This window comes from Colossoma macropomum, unplaced genomic scaffold (genome assembly GCF_904425465.1).
Source record: "Colossoma macropomum unplaced genomic scaffold, Colossoma_macropomum, whole genome shotgun sequence".
NCBI classification, from domain to species: domain Eukaryota; kingdom Metazoa; phylum Chordata; class Actinopteri; order Characiformes; family Serrasalmidae; genus Colossoma; species Colossoma macropomum.
In genome coordinates, this window is record NW_023494801.1 from 19,462,435 (window position 1) to 19,476,933 (window position 14,499).

At 40.2% G+C, this 14,499-nt stretch overlaps 1 protein-coding gene across 1 annotated transcript in view; it reads right to left on the reverse strand.

The window, feature by feature from the left end:
- LOC118821196 (Na(+)/H(+) exchange regulatory cofactor NHE-RF2) overlaps window positions 1–13,935 on the reverse strand; it is a 71,685-nt gene extending 57,750 nt beyond the window's left edge. Inside the window, exons 1-2 of the mRNA XM_036589696.1 lie at window positions 13,145–13,935; window positions 8,387–8,647 (exon numbers count right to left, since the gene is read on the reverse strand). Of these exons, the coding sequence (XP_036445589.1) occupies window positions 8,387–8,647; window positions 13,145–13,351 (468 nt within the window). The 5' untranslated portion in view covers window positions 13,352–13,935. The remainder of the gene's footprint in view (window positions 1–8,386; window positions 8,648–13,144) is intronic.
- Window positions 13,936–14,499: the final 564 nt, after the last annotated feature.

Below are 14,499 nucleotides of genomic sequence, written 5' to 3' on the forward strand. Positions count from 1 at the left end.
CCGCAAACACAAACACAGAGTCTAAAACTCAACCCCATTATTGTTGGCTTTATTAGCTCAAAGTGTTCCATTAGTGCCAGTGACATTCATGAACTCTGCAAACTGTTCTGCTGTTTGGGGCTTCAAGCTTCAAGCCTCTTAGGAACAGGAAGTGCTGGAATTCTCTGTAACTCTAGGAGTCCGGCTGCCATGGCAACGGCTGGCTCGGCACACTTAGAGCATTACGCAAAGCTGCGGAAAGTTCACTCCCGGGGTCTCTTTGGGATGAACTTATGAATCCCACCTGTGCAGGTCCGAATCCGTTCGCTGATACAGTCTTTGACCATAAGACTGTGAAAACATTCAGACGTTTGAAGAAAGCAGCTCACAGCCAAAGCTCACAGGATGTGACTGATGTTCTTCAAAGCAACAGAAAAGACCCAAACAGAGGGTGCTGGGTCCACTTCCACCGAGGACTTCTTAATAGCTTCCTCCAATAAGATGAGTGTCTTTTATCAAAGCCACTCACCCCGGCCTACACTTCCTTTATGACTGTGATACCGAAACAGGATATTTTCTGAAACATCACCCTGAACTAACCTAACTAAAGCTACTCAAAGCACAGATAACAAATACAGGAGGGGAGAGGAGGACACAAACTAGAGCAGGGTAAAATAAAACATGGACAGTTCATGTAGTTAAAGAGGTTCAAGCTAAATGTGCTTCTAGTCAAGTTCACGTATTCCCATAGCAATGTTGTGCGCAAATGTCCATAGCAATCTGAAAGATACTTCTTGAGATTCACCATGGTCACTGTTTTTGGACTTTGATTACTTCGATATATTTTTATGTGCTTAGCTTGGAAAGCTTGTCTGATTCAAGCAACATAAAAGAACATAGAATGGCTTTGCATCAGTTTACCAGACCTTCTAGTGACTGTTACAACTAGCCCCCAAGTCTGTTACAAATAACAAAAGTTTAGCCTAACATTGGCTTCTTATTCCCCAGCCTTTTTTCACAGCAGTTACATTCCAGCACCTGTACAGGCATCTGAATGCACCTGCTGTAGGTGAAATGGGATATTTGAATAAGAAGCCAACTTCAGCTTCATCGAATTTCTTAAGTTATTTGTCTCATATGTCTGTCCCATGTACTTCCAACTGTCAGACACTGCTGGAATTTGAAAAATATTACAGTCATTCATGTTATCAGTACCAGCTGGTCCACAGCTTGTTTTTGCACACTAGGCCCCAAGACTGTGGCCTTGTCTGATGCAGCTGATTGAGTCAGGTGGCTTCACAGGCGGTGCGAAAGGAAATAAGCACAACAGTCAGTCTGGGCTTTATGTGTGCCTAAGGCTAACCCCCTCAAAAAACAGTGATTCCTTTATGTCTGTCATGTCAAAAACATAAGTGGACTAATTCAAATGCAACAGACTCGACAGCATGAGATGATCGAGAGACTGCTGCTTTTTTATTTAACGTGCCTGAAACATCCCGGGCTCAGCCATTTGGCCAAAATGGGCTAACATTAACATGGTTTGCCCTGCTTGTCTGTCGCTTTATCTGTGCTTATTTTTGGCATACAGTTATAACCAAACTCATACTGGAAGAAAAGTTAAAAAATAAATAAATAAATAAATAAATATACATACATACACACACACACACACACACATATATATACACACACACCTTTGATGCTCAAATACTTTTAAAATTATTAAGAAAAAAATTGTTAAGCAGCACCCTGCTCTCCCCTACTGCATATTCAAGAATAAAATGTAATCCAATGTGGGTAATTGCTTGTAGCTGAAATAATGACCAGAAACAAGCATGTGCTTCCGAGGTGACCGTATTAGCCTCTTAAAATCCCAGGCTTACATCCTAAGGCTTATTATTCAGTAACAACATGAGGGAAAATGAAAACCTATGCAATAAAAGTTTCACCTTTTGATGGATCAACATTCAGAACTGAAGTTATCACCAGGGATAACAAAAGTATGATGTCATTAGCTCATTTGAGAAGCAGACAGATTGTGTTTAAAGTGTGTATTCTAATCAATAGCACTGCTGTGGTAGTAAGTAGAAGAGGAGACATTTTACCATGTTTTACATTTGATGAACAGTTGTGTGCAGAGATGCATTATGTGGAAAGACCCTTTACATTTTGTGCCATGTGATTACAGAATTATGCATTTGCATTAAAACAGTAGAGCAAAATGACAGTAATAACCCTAGACTAGGGTTACAAGGGATGCTGGACAGGAATGGCCAGATTCAAATAGTTGCTCTGGAATTGCCATTGTTGTGGCCAGACTAGGAGGTCTGCTGTGCTTTATGGCTCTTTTATGATCAGTGGTGGAAGTGGAGAGGACCGTGGCTGCAACAAAGAGACTTATTTTTCTGTGTGGGCCAGCAGTCATGTTAGCTGTGCCCATGTGTTGGAGGTATACAGCCTCACTGGCTCTCGCCCTTTGCCCCCTCCTAAATACCATCACCTCTCGATATACACACAGAAACACATTACCCCCAGTTCTACAGACAGGGTCCCATTTCCTGTCTCACTAACTCACTCAAATAATTCCTCAAGTCTCTGAGTTTTAGATTTCTCCTCAGCACCTCGCACCAATGAAGTACACTGGAAAACACAGCTGGGTTCAACAGCCTTCTGCAACATGCACAATGAGTAGCACATATATATATTATGTTCACCACTACACCTTCAAAAAGGTTACAACGTCAATGTCAGACCCTATAGTTTATTTCCAGTCGAAATGGCCATTATGTGTATGCAATTCATTTCACAGTGTCAGAAAAAAACAGAAGCATATATTTAAAGGGCCCATATTTTTAAATAAAAGAGTTTAATGTTGTATGTAAACAGTTAAAGTTTCATTCACTACATATAGCTGAAAATAAGCTGCAAAAGAGCCCATTTTGAATTCACTGTTTCTGAGATGTCACAAAAACCAAAGCATAAAATCATACATCCACCTAATCAGCTAACAGCACTTTAGTCCCAAGCATTTACAATGAAAGAGTGTTTCAGTCAGGACTGCTGTTTGAATGAGCTACAATACAGGGCAGCCAAATAGAACAGAGTGCATTTTTAGCCATATGCAAATCAAACTTTATGCTCTTTAACAGAAAATAACATACAAAAGTCTCCAACACAAAGTAGATCAAATCTACTTCTTTTACTTTTGTGCACCTACTGCCTCTTTAACTAATTCCATCCTATCAATCTTAAAACCAACCGGTTACAGCTGTGTCCTCCCAACAAAAGCTGTTCCCAAAGCTTTCACTGCACTTCTGTAACTACCCAAACTCACCTTAACAGCCTTAAAATTTCTCTCATGTGAATCTAAAATGGTTTAAGGAGATCTTTCTGAAGAGATCAGATAATCCACCTGGCAAAGACAAGACTGTCCAAAACTGGAGATGAATAAAAATTATTAAACGATACAGAGAAAATGCGACTCCTAACAACGCTACAAGACCAGTTAGACCTCGAAAACTGTGATCATCAGATGAATGCTTCTTAGGAGTAGGAGACTGCATCAGATCTGAAAAGATCCACAGGTGCTTCTGTCCATCCTTCTACTGTGAGAAGACAACTGAACACGCCATAACTGAGAAAAGGAAAAACACACACACAGACACTGGAAATCTGAGATGTGGATTAAGGTTTTAGGGACTGACTTGTCTAAATTTGTCATCTGTATTACTTGGATTGTGAAAAGCAGAAAATGCAACCAACATTTCTGCAGATTTCTTTGAAAAACTGAAAGTAAGTCTCCTGAAAAAAATGAAAGCTATAATAAAGGTGGACAGGCTAAATGCTCCAAAAACTGCCATTATATTTAGTTGTTTTGGCAGTTTTTTCCCTTATGCTTAAACATGAAGTTGTACTTAAATGATAAATAATAGGGCAGTACTATATCAAAACACCTCTGCCCTGTTAAGGTATTGAAAAGGTTCTTTTGGCATCCTGATGTTGACTGCAAAGCTTCAACTCTCTCAAACCCAGACCTGCATGGATGTAAGTATGTGGAACAGCTAGTAAAAAAAAGTCATGGCCAAATGTCAAATAACATGTGGTACTGATCTGAGTTTATAACACAAACAACATTCTTGCCATCAGAGATGAACAATTCTGGTTGGCAACCTGCATATGCCCTACAATGATCTTTCAAGAAAATATCTCTCCAGTGATAATGGCACAGGCTGCAGCAGGTCAGCTTTTATATGCTCTACTGTCCACTGATAGGCAGAGCAGTGGACAGGATTTGCTCTAAAATCTGGGGTTCTATGCATATTATCAAAGTAGAGGGGTTGCCTAAGCACCAGTAATTGCCTTTTATATGCTTCTCAGTGTCAGAAAAAAGCAGAAGCATATATTATGGAAAATTGTATTGTCCTCGTGTTTTTTAACAAAAAAAGTTTCATGTTGTTGCACTATTGAAGTTTCAAAATGTATCATTCACTAGCCAGTCCATACAGTCCATATGTGAAAATTAAGCTGGAAAACAGCCTGTTTTGAATTGAATTGAATGAGAAACAATACAGAACAGCCAATCAGAACAGAGCTTTATTTTTATATTTTTTGGAGGTAGATGAATGGCAGCAAAACAGGACATTTCATCCCTGAGGACCAGTTTGAGAACCACTGTTCTAAGAGATAAAGAGAGAGTGGAAAACAGTCATGTAAAATAAATGATGGCTGGTTTTGGTATATCAATCTACATAAATATCATAAGTGGACCTCAGGGAAAAATAATACACAAGAGAAAGGTATGATTCTTTAAAAGACTTTTCTTCTGCTTCATGTGGTGTTTTGACATCAGAACTTTCTGCACAGCTTTTGCACAGAAACATGAACACAGAACACACACTCCTCGGCACAGTAACACAAAAATGCAATACATACACACAGAGTTACAGGGCCTACAGTCTTGACAGTGCTCGTGTCGAAACAGAGCTGAATTATGCATAGCTGTTGGTAAGAGGATAGTAAGTGAAAGCAGATGTGGGATGGATGTATTAAACAGAGGTTGAGGGAGAGATCAGTTTGCAGATACAGCGGCTGGAAGACTTAAACCAGAGCTGACTTGCACACAGAGTAAAAGAAAACATGTCATGTGTTGCTTCAACACAGTTAGACTGATCAGACAGAGAAACCTCTATGGTTTAGAAGATGCCTTAAAGGGCCAGTATCATAGAAAACGAAATTTTCCTCCCTTTTTTTATTTTTTTAAATAAAGTGTTAAATGTTGTATGTAAACACTTAAAGTTTTACATCATACCAGTCACCCATACTGGTCAGTTCCTAAATTTCCACATATGGAAACTGTTGAATTCACTGTTTTTGTGACGTCACAAAATCCAACACATTTACTTATAGCAATCTAGGTTCGCTCATTTACGCTTAAGTTATAAGTAGCATTTCAGTCTGGACTGCTTATAAATGAGGCACAATACAGGGCAGCCAATTATAACAGAACTCATTTACATATATTAGTCTTAAAGGCACAGTAACAAAAACCACCTGTTTAATTTTAAGGGATAAACAGAGGTTGGAAAACGGTCATGTAAAATGAACTACTGCTGTTTTCAGTACATAACCCACATAAATGTTATAAGTGGACCTTAGGGAAAAATTACATTCAAGAAAAATGTTAAAAAGGACAGACTTGTGGGCAAATAAAATAACTATAATGTCAACACTTCAGTGAAGTCAATTTATATGATAATTAATCACTAATAGGACTGGAGGTCAATGTGCTGGTTAATGTGCAGAACCGAAGACGGCCTTAACCTCTGCCACGCTTAACCTGTGACCCGAACAGAATACTGTTTTGTCAGTCAGACTAACTCTTATTCAAGGTTAGCTTTTGGAGATATGGTAAGATATAACAATATGCTGGCAAAAGAAGCATCAGGCAGATAAATAGGCATTTACTGCAGAATAAATAGTAAAAAGCAATGAGTATAAAGCATCTGGAACATGTTCTTTTTGGCAATAAAGTAAAACAGGTAGATAAAAAACAGAAAAAACTTATTTCGATGAAGAATAATATAAAGTGCAGCTCAATGGAAAAGTCAGAGACTATCCTTCATTCATTCAAAGGAGAATACGTAAAAAAACAGAAGCTTTCAAAACTAGATTTTAAAAAATGCTTACAAGATATAGAGAAAATGGGATTCCTAACAACCATGCAAGACCAGGTAGTCCACCAAAACTGTCACCATCAGATAAACAGTACTTAAAATCAAGCTCCACTCTTACTTTAGACCTGAAAATATCCACAGGTGTTTCTGTCCATCCTTCCACTGTGAGAACACAACTCAATGCTATGGGGCTGAAAGGATGTGTAGCTGTCAAGCCATTACTGAGAAAAGTAAATTTGCACTAGACCACAAAACCGGACATCTGATATGTGTAGTAAGGTTTTTATGGATTGAGTCTCAATTTGTAACTGGGATTACTTAGATTGTGAGAAGAAAAGTCTGCAACCAATTTCTAAGACTGAACTGAGGTGTGGAAAAATATCCCTACAGATGTCTTTGAACTGAAAGAACGTTTCTCAAAAAAAAAAATTAAGCTGTAAAAAAAAAAAGGCAAATAGCGGACATATAGAAAAAAAGGTATACATGTACATATGATACTGCTTTTTCCTGACAGTGAAAAATGAATGACATCTACTTCAGAATATATTAATGGCCTTCTTGACTGGAAACTACATAAATGAAAGGAGGGTCTCTGACCTTTTTGCACACTACTGTTTCTGAAGTGTGTATGCCCATAAAGTATGCAAATAAAGGTTCCAGGATCCAGGAACCCTCTATGACTCCCTATTTTCTCAATGCCATTACTTTCTGTCATTACACAAAGCATCTCTGGCTACATAGTGACCCATATTCAAACATCAATGTAACTCAGTCATTGATTTATCATGCATTCGAGACAGCACTTAATTCATCCTCTTATCGTAAAGATGTTTACATACTGAATAAATACCTTAGGTGAGAAGGTAAAAGCTCAGTCTGTGAAATCAGGCAGACGTGCACTTTCATGCCTTAATGGCCAGTTTGCACAATTCAGACTCTTTTTTACGCAAACACTGAAAAGCAAACACTTAACACTTAAGTGTTTTTCCCCAGAGACCATGTTCTCATCCTGTACACCAGAGATTCTCCTGTTCTACTACAGCAGGAAGGAAGCCATCATGAGTCCAGAGTTTACAGCAACAAACTCAAAGCATTACTTAACTGAAAAACCACCACAAGTAGCGGACTTTAAAGTGCAACAGCTATCCAACCTACCAAAATACACCAGAGTAACTCTTAAATGAATAGTTCGGCAAAACATCAGATTTAAAGTGGACCTATTATGCTCATTTTCAGTGTTCATAATTTTAGTTTTGGGGTCTATTAGAAAAGATTTATATGCTTCAATGTTCCAAAACACATTATTTTTCTCATATTGTACATTTGAATTCACTTTCTGTCTGAAAGGCTCTGTTAGAGCTCCTGTGTCTTTAACAGTAATTAATTACACAGTAATTAATATGGTTGACTTTTGAAACCTTATACCATACTAATATCTATAAGAATTGAGAAAAGTATGTAGCACAGGTAAAAAATAGTCCAGACTCATGTTTTTTTTCCCATTTAGGTATGTTGTTTCCACTAGAAATGCATCAATACCAACAGTGGTATCGGGTATTGGCTCGATATTATGCCCATTTACTCATACTTGTATTTACTCATACTTGACAAAGCATTTTCCTACAGTGTGAAATCTTAGGCTTTGTCGATACGCAATGGTCTATTCAAAAGTACAGTATGAGTTGTGGCCAAAGAACAAGATTTCTAAAATTGCACAGTGTATGTCTGGCTTTAGAGGACATTCAACTACAGCTCAACCAGCCAAAAAGACTCCAACAAGATGTGAGCTCCTTGGATGCATTACTGCAGAAACAGCTATTTATGAGACAGATGAGAAGCAGGGATCAAAACTATGAAACACACTTCACTTACAGCTGTTCAAAAGTGCTTTTCTGATAAGGATCAAAACCCACTCTTCTCCACTACAATGCCACTTGAATTCAAGGTATTTAACCCTAAGTAGATTACTATCGTTATCTGTAAAGTACTAAAAACTCCCACTCGGTCTAAAAAAATGGTTTTGATGCATCCCTGCAAAACACAACACAAAACAAAAAAACAACCTTATACACCAAACATGTCCTGGTTGTCACTAACTACATTTGTGCAAGTGGCAAATATCAATCTGATTTTCACTGAATTATTACTTTACCTGGTGTTATAGAGCTTCTTGAGTGGGATATCTAGTACACATTTAGCAGAGTCCTAAGCAGTTATAATTGAGAACCATGTACCTTTTTGGCAGCCCGTGATGGAGACCTCCTGCTGGGTTTGGGTATCTCACTGGTAAGGGTGGCTGGCAGCTTGGACACAGAGCCGTTTTCCCGCTTGCTGGGGGTTGGGGGAGGGGATGAGGAAGAGGATGGTGACAGGCTGACTTGGACAGCCATGTCCTCTGTGCAGGTGAGGCGCAGACTGCGCAAGTACTCATCTGTCTCACGATCAACCACCAGCAGCCTGGTCTCATGCTCCACTGCCTTAATCCTCTGCACCACCTAAGAACCAGCAAAGCACAAAATTCAGTTTCTTTCTTCTTGATGATGTGTGAGCTAAAGTATTGATTGGGCTGTGCTGCTAATGGTATATTAGTAACTCTAAACTAAAGTGAACTACAGTAAGCGATCTTAAAGGCACAGTAACAAAAAAAATCATGTTTCATCTAAGGGATTAAAAAAAGGTTGGAAATGGTCATGTAAAAATTAATTATGGTAGATAAACGCACACAAATATAATGAAAGGAGAGGATATGGACCTTTTACCTTATTAAACTACACACTCTAATAGTTGTGGTGCAAAGCAGCTTATGTTGCTTAATGTGTCAAAAGAAAACTTTGGTAAAACCGACAACCGCAGCTCCACAATGCTGCCTCAGTTTAATGCAGGGCAGCTAAACAAGTGCGACCATATATTCAGACTAGAACTGAAATCATTAACACATTATTTTAGATGTTGGATTAGTCAAATAGAGGTGACTGAAGTCTGAAGTATATACCTGAAGTATATACCTGGGTATTTGTGTGCCTGCTCAAAATAGAAGTTAATGACAAAACACTACAATGGGTAGCTTTGTTCAATCATGTTCTTTTCATTTTAAAATAGGGGGATGACATCATTCATCATTTAGGCGCTTCCTAATAAGAGGAATCAAGGGAGATCTCCACATAAAGCAGTTCTCCACATAAAGCAGTTTGTTGTGGATATGCTATTATTCTTTTTAAATGCACTAATAACTAGCCATCATTTTGTAGCATTCCTGAGTGGAGCTGCAACATTTCTTATAGAAAAGGCTTTATTCTAAGGCTTGTTCAGTACAGGGGCCATCACCAAAGCACTATTTCCCCAGCATGCATCAGAACAAAGCCTTTAAATGGCATTCAAGCTTTCGGTCTTCATTGTCATACTGTGTTGATGGTGAAGGGCCAGATGTCGCATACAGACAGACAAACATGCACAGAGCTCTCAAGGACAAGCCCAGACAGCCAGAGCCACTTTACTGATCCAGCCATTAGTGTGATTAATTATCAGCCTGAGCTCTACATCATGTGTTTGGAACTAAATTCAGCTGAAGCTGCAGTTTAGCAGGGTCACAATATCACCAAAACAGGCATGCATGCTGATCTTAAGCTTCCTTCCAAGTCAATGCAGGTATCTAATATGCGTCACTGAATGGTCACATGCTTTTGATGAAGGCCAGGTCCATTTACAAAACATAGGAGTCTCTGGTGAAACTTTGCAATGAATTTAGATACAGCCTAGGATTTGTTTTTAATCTGGAAAGGAAGACACAACTGACGCACTTTAGAAACATGGCTCTCTCTGACAGCAAGCAAAGCTTAAGAACTACCACCCTGCATGGAAACATGGCCGGTCTGTAATGTTTAAAGACACTGGCTGAGTCCCAAATGGGTCCCTGTTGGACATGTAGTGCACTATGTGCATGCAGAAGCCATTATTTCACAACCTGTCCAGTGCACTATATAAGAAGCAGCACGCCAGCTGAGATACAGTCACTGTTTATGTTGGATGAGGGGAAAAATACTGTCTTAGCATTGCGGATGCTGGTAGAAGCATTAGCCTAGTGTCCTGTCAGTGAAGCCCAGAGTTACAGGGCTCCAAAAAGTTTACCATAAGGTAGCTGGGGTTTCTGAGTAACATTTAGTAGTGGCTGCTCTAAATGAACCATGCTTATGCCTTCTGGGTGAATCTTCTAGATCACGCTGCCCAAAGTGTAGCCTGTGAGTCAAAGCTGGCATGAGAGGACACTGCATTTGGCCTGCCAGAAAGATACCTAAACCCCACCCCTTCAGCTAAAAAAGAGGACAAACATATTTGTACTATGTAACATGATTGCATTTGTGAAGTATTTCCTTAACAAAATGTAGTGTAATGTTATAAAAGATGCCTCAGACCACCAAAAACACTGCACTTTTCTCACCCCCAAAAAGTTTAGGCACCTCTGTTCTTGATCTTTCTAGAATGTTTAAGAACACATCCAACTTCTCTCAATCAAAGATACATTTTCACCTGTGTTGTCTTTGACAAAACCTTCTGTTTTCAGGCAGAGGTGGCTAGTACCTCCATTTATTTCCATGCATTCAAGTCAAGCACTGACGAATTGTCCTTTTCTAGGTATCCTTACATCTTAGCACACTTATACTCAAGTTGTGAATAATTAACTAGATTCTTTACTCATTAGCATACGATTTTAGTCATTCACATTTCATTCTGGATCCTTTTTTGCATCTAAAATGATTCTGTTAGTGGTGACAGTTTGTGGACTTCTCTGCTGTGCCTCACACTTCCGAATTTTTAACACTGTTGTTGTCTAGGAGCCTCATAAAAAAAGAGAGGAATAGAGTCTAACAAGCTTCAATTTCTACACTCTTAGCAAGACGGGTTCTACATGATACCAAGAAATGTTCTTTGACTTGTAACAATTGTGGAGCCACTTCAAAGGGGTCTTTAAATATCTCTATACAACAGTTTCTCCATCATGAATCATGCAAAGAACCATTTAAACATTACTATGGACCTTTCAGTTGTCTTACTTCACATATGTGGATAAGCCATAAAATTAAAACCACCACCTCCTTGTATCTACACTCACTGCTTATTTGATCAGCTCCACTTACCATATAGGTGCACTTTGTAGTTCTACAATTACAGACTGTAGTCCATGTGTTTCTCTGCATACTTTGTTAGCCCCCTTTAACCCTAATCTTCAATGGTCAGGACCCCCATGGACCCCCACAGAGCAGATATTATTCAGGTGGTGGATCATTCTCAGCACTGCAGTGACACTGGCATGGCGGTGGTGTTTTGGTGTGTGTTGCGCTGGTCTGAGTGGACGAGACTGTCCTGGCTGCGGAACCAGAAGCCCAGGGGGTACGGCTGGATCTGATCCAACTCTTCCCACGTCGTGTTTTTAATTGGTCTGAACTAGAGTGGAGCTGATAAAATGGACAGTGAGTGTAGAAACAAGGTAGAATGGGCTAATAAAGTGGCTTATCAGGGTATGTAACATTTTGTAATTTTTTTAGGCATATTGAATCATTTTTATTAGACTTGGCAGTAATACCAAATCCTTTTAAATGTAAAAAAAAAAGCCGTTATAAAGAATTTTAATTATGAAATTCCAGGATTTAGTTGATAAAACACAGTTATGTGGGTTATTTTGACCTGTCATATGTGCATTCTAGTGTTTAAAAACGTTCAGCGTTTTCAACTAGAGCTCGTCTATCATAAGTACTCTTGAGATGTAGGCCTACAGAACGGACTTTGTAGCAGAATGTGAAAAAAGATTTTCGAGTTTTGACAAATGAGTGTGAACGTCGTGAATCATGAGCGGTTATAAAGGCTGTGTTGTGGCATTCAGGACGGAGCAACATCAAGAAAAAAAAAACACCAGCATCACCTGCGGGTTTCCCCACAGATAAAAACGCGACAGGGTAGACCAATGAAATAAGTCGTAGTAAGGGACACATATTTGTTTAAAGACCAATAGAAATGCGATGATTTTAGACCAATGAAAAGAAGACGTGGGCGGAGTTGGATCAGGTCCGGCTCCACCCCTTTGGACTTCTGGTTCTGCAGCGAGTGATAGTTGGAGTGGATCAGACACAGCAGTGCTGCTGGAGTTTTTAAACACTGTACCCACTTACTGTCCACTCTGTTAGACACTCCTACCTTGTTGGTCCACCTTGTAGATGTAAAGTCAGAGACAGTAGCTCATCTGCTGCTGCACAGTTTGTGCTGGTCATCGTCTAGTCCTTCGTCAGTGGTCACAGGACGCTGTTGCCTTGATATTTTTGGTTGGTGGACTATTCTCAGTCCAGCAGTGACACTGAGGTGTTTAAAAACTCCAGCAGCACTGCTGTGTCTGATCCACTTGTACCAGTGCAACATACACTAACACACCACCACCTCAGTGTTACTGCAGTGCGGAGAATGATCCACCATCCAAATACTACCTGCTCTGTGGTGGTCCTGTGGGGGTCTTGACCACTGACGAACAGGGTAGGGCTTACAAAGTGTACAGAGAAGTATGTAATTGTAGAATTACAGAGCGTTCATATATGGTAAGTGGAGATGATACAATGGACAATGAGTCTAGATACAAGGAGGTGGTTTTAATGTTATGGCTGATCAGTGTATAACAGTTGCTTTTACTAAAGAACCAATGAACCACATTTTAGGGTGTACAGTGTTACTGAAAGTCTGTGGGAAGCTCAGAAGGCTACTTGAGGAGGTGTCGCAGTAGATACTTTTTCGCTCAACTTATTTTTGGCAGCTGACTGACCTTTTCAGTAAAGTAACAACACTTGTACGTTAGCTTGAAACTACTACGCACCTGATGGCAGCAGTTTAACTGTCAACCGTTTAACCCCATATGGTCTCGCGCCACGCAGTTCGCTACGCTAAATGCGTTGTTGTTGTTGTTTTGGGGCGCAGCAGCTCTCTGACACATTACCGAGCTGAGTGTGTCTGCTCACCTGATGGTGGGTCTCTCTCTCCACGTTTACTCCATTCACTTCGACCACTCGGTCACCGGCGCGCAGTCCCGAAGCCTCCGCCGGAGACGCCGGCTCCACTTTGCGGATGTACTGGCCGCTCTTTCCCTTCTCTCCGTGCAGGTGGAAGCCGTAGCCGTTCTCCCCTTTGGTCATGCAGCAAAGCCGCGGTTTCAGCTCGCTCGCCATGCTTCAGCTTCCACATACAGGGGGGTCCTCACAGAGTCGTTTCAGCGGTCAGTCAGTCCGTCAGTCAGTCAGTCCTGAAGCAGCGGCTAACACAGAAATTCATCAGCGCTGAAAACTCACACAGAACCGCGCTCTGATCTCTGAGGGCTCAAAGCTAAGCAGACTAAGCTTTGCAGTCTGCATCGCGCCGCACAGACATGCAGCTCGTTTTCCTTTCGCTTGCGTTAATCTTCAGTTTCGTAAAGCCGTAAAGAAAGTTAAGGTCGCAGAATGCTTACTGCGCAGGACTGAGTCTGTCCGTGTCCGCCTGCTTCTTTCTGCACTGTGGACCACTTGGGTGGCAGTTTCACCGATGCAGTCTCTGTATAACAAACACCCCGAGGGAAAGAGCAACAGGCGTTATCTCCCGTTCAGACGTCCATCCATGCTGGCCGGTTTGTGAGGAGACGCGCGGTTGTGCACGGCTGCTTCAGTGAAAGTAAAGGTCCTGGCGGATGAGATGGACCAGAGCTTTCTGGAGCTCTAGCACCGCCCTTCAGCAGAACTGCTGGAAACGAGCTTAGCTCACTCACTGGAGTTGGATGTTTGCCTCCTGATAAAGCAGCTGCTTTTTTGCTTTTTTGGTATTCATAAGACGTGCTGCTCTTGTTCAGGACTAGGGAGAATTTTTGACCCCATCTAACATTTTAAATCACAGTTTAATGAAAAAAAAAACTACTAGGAAGAGCCGCATGACAGAAATAACATTATGAAAGGACTCTAAGCCAGTCGGCGCTGAGAAATGACAATCAAACACATTGCAATACTGCCCCCTATTGGATGATTTCAGAAAATAAGTTTTTTTGAACTACTCACTGTACCTATAGTGCAGTAAGCATTTAATACGATGTTTTACTGAAAGATAAAAAAAAATCTATGGAAATTGAGTTCACATAAAGGACAGACTACGTTCAAATGTTCTGGATACAATTCTTGGCTTCATTTGTTTCTGGAAAACTTAAAAACAAACAAAAAAAAAACAAGTTGGTTCTTCAATAGTTCTTTAGTAAAGACAGTGATTCTATATAGAAATATCAACCCTCAAAGAAACATTTGCATGCTTAATGGATTCTTTGCATGGTGAAATGGTTCTTCAGACTGATGGAGAA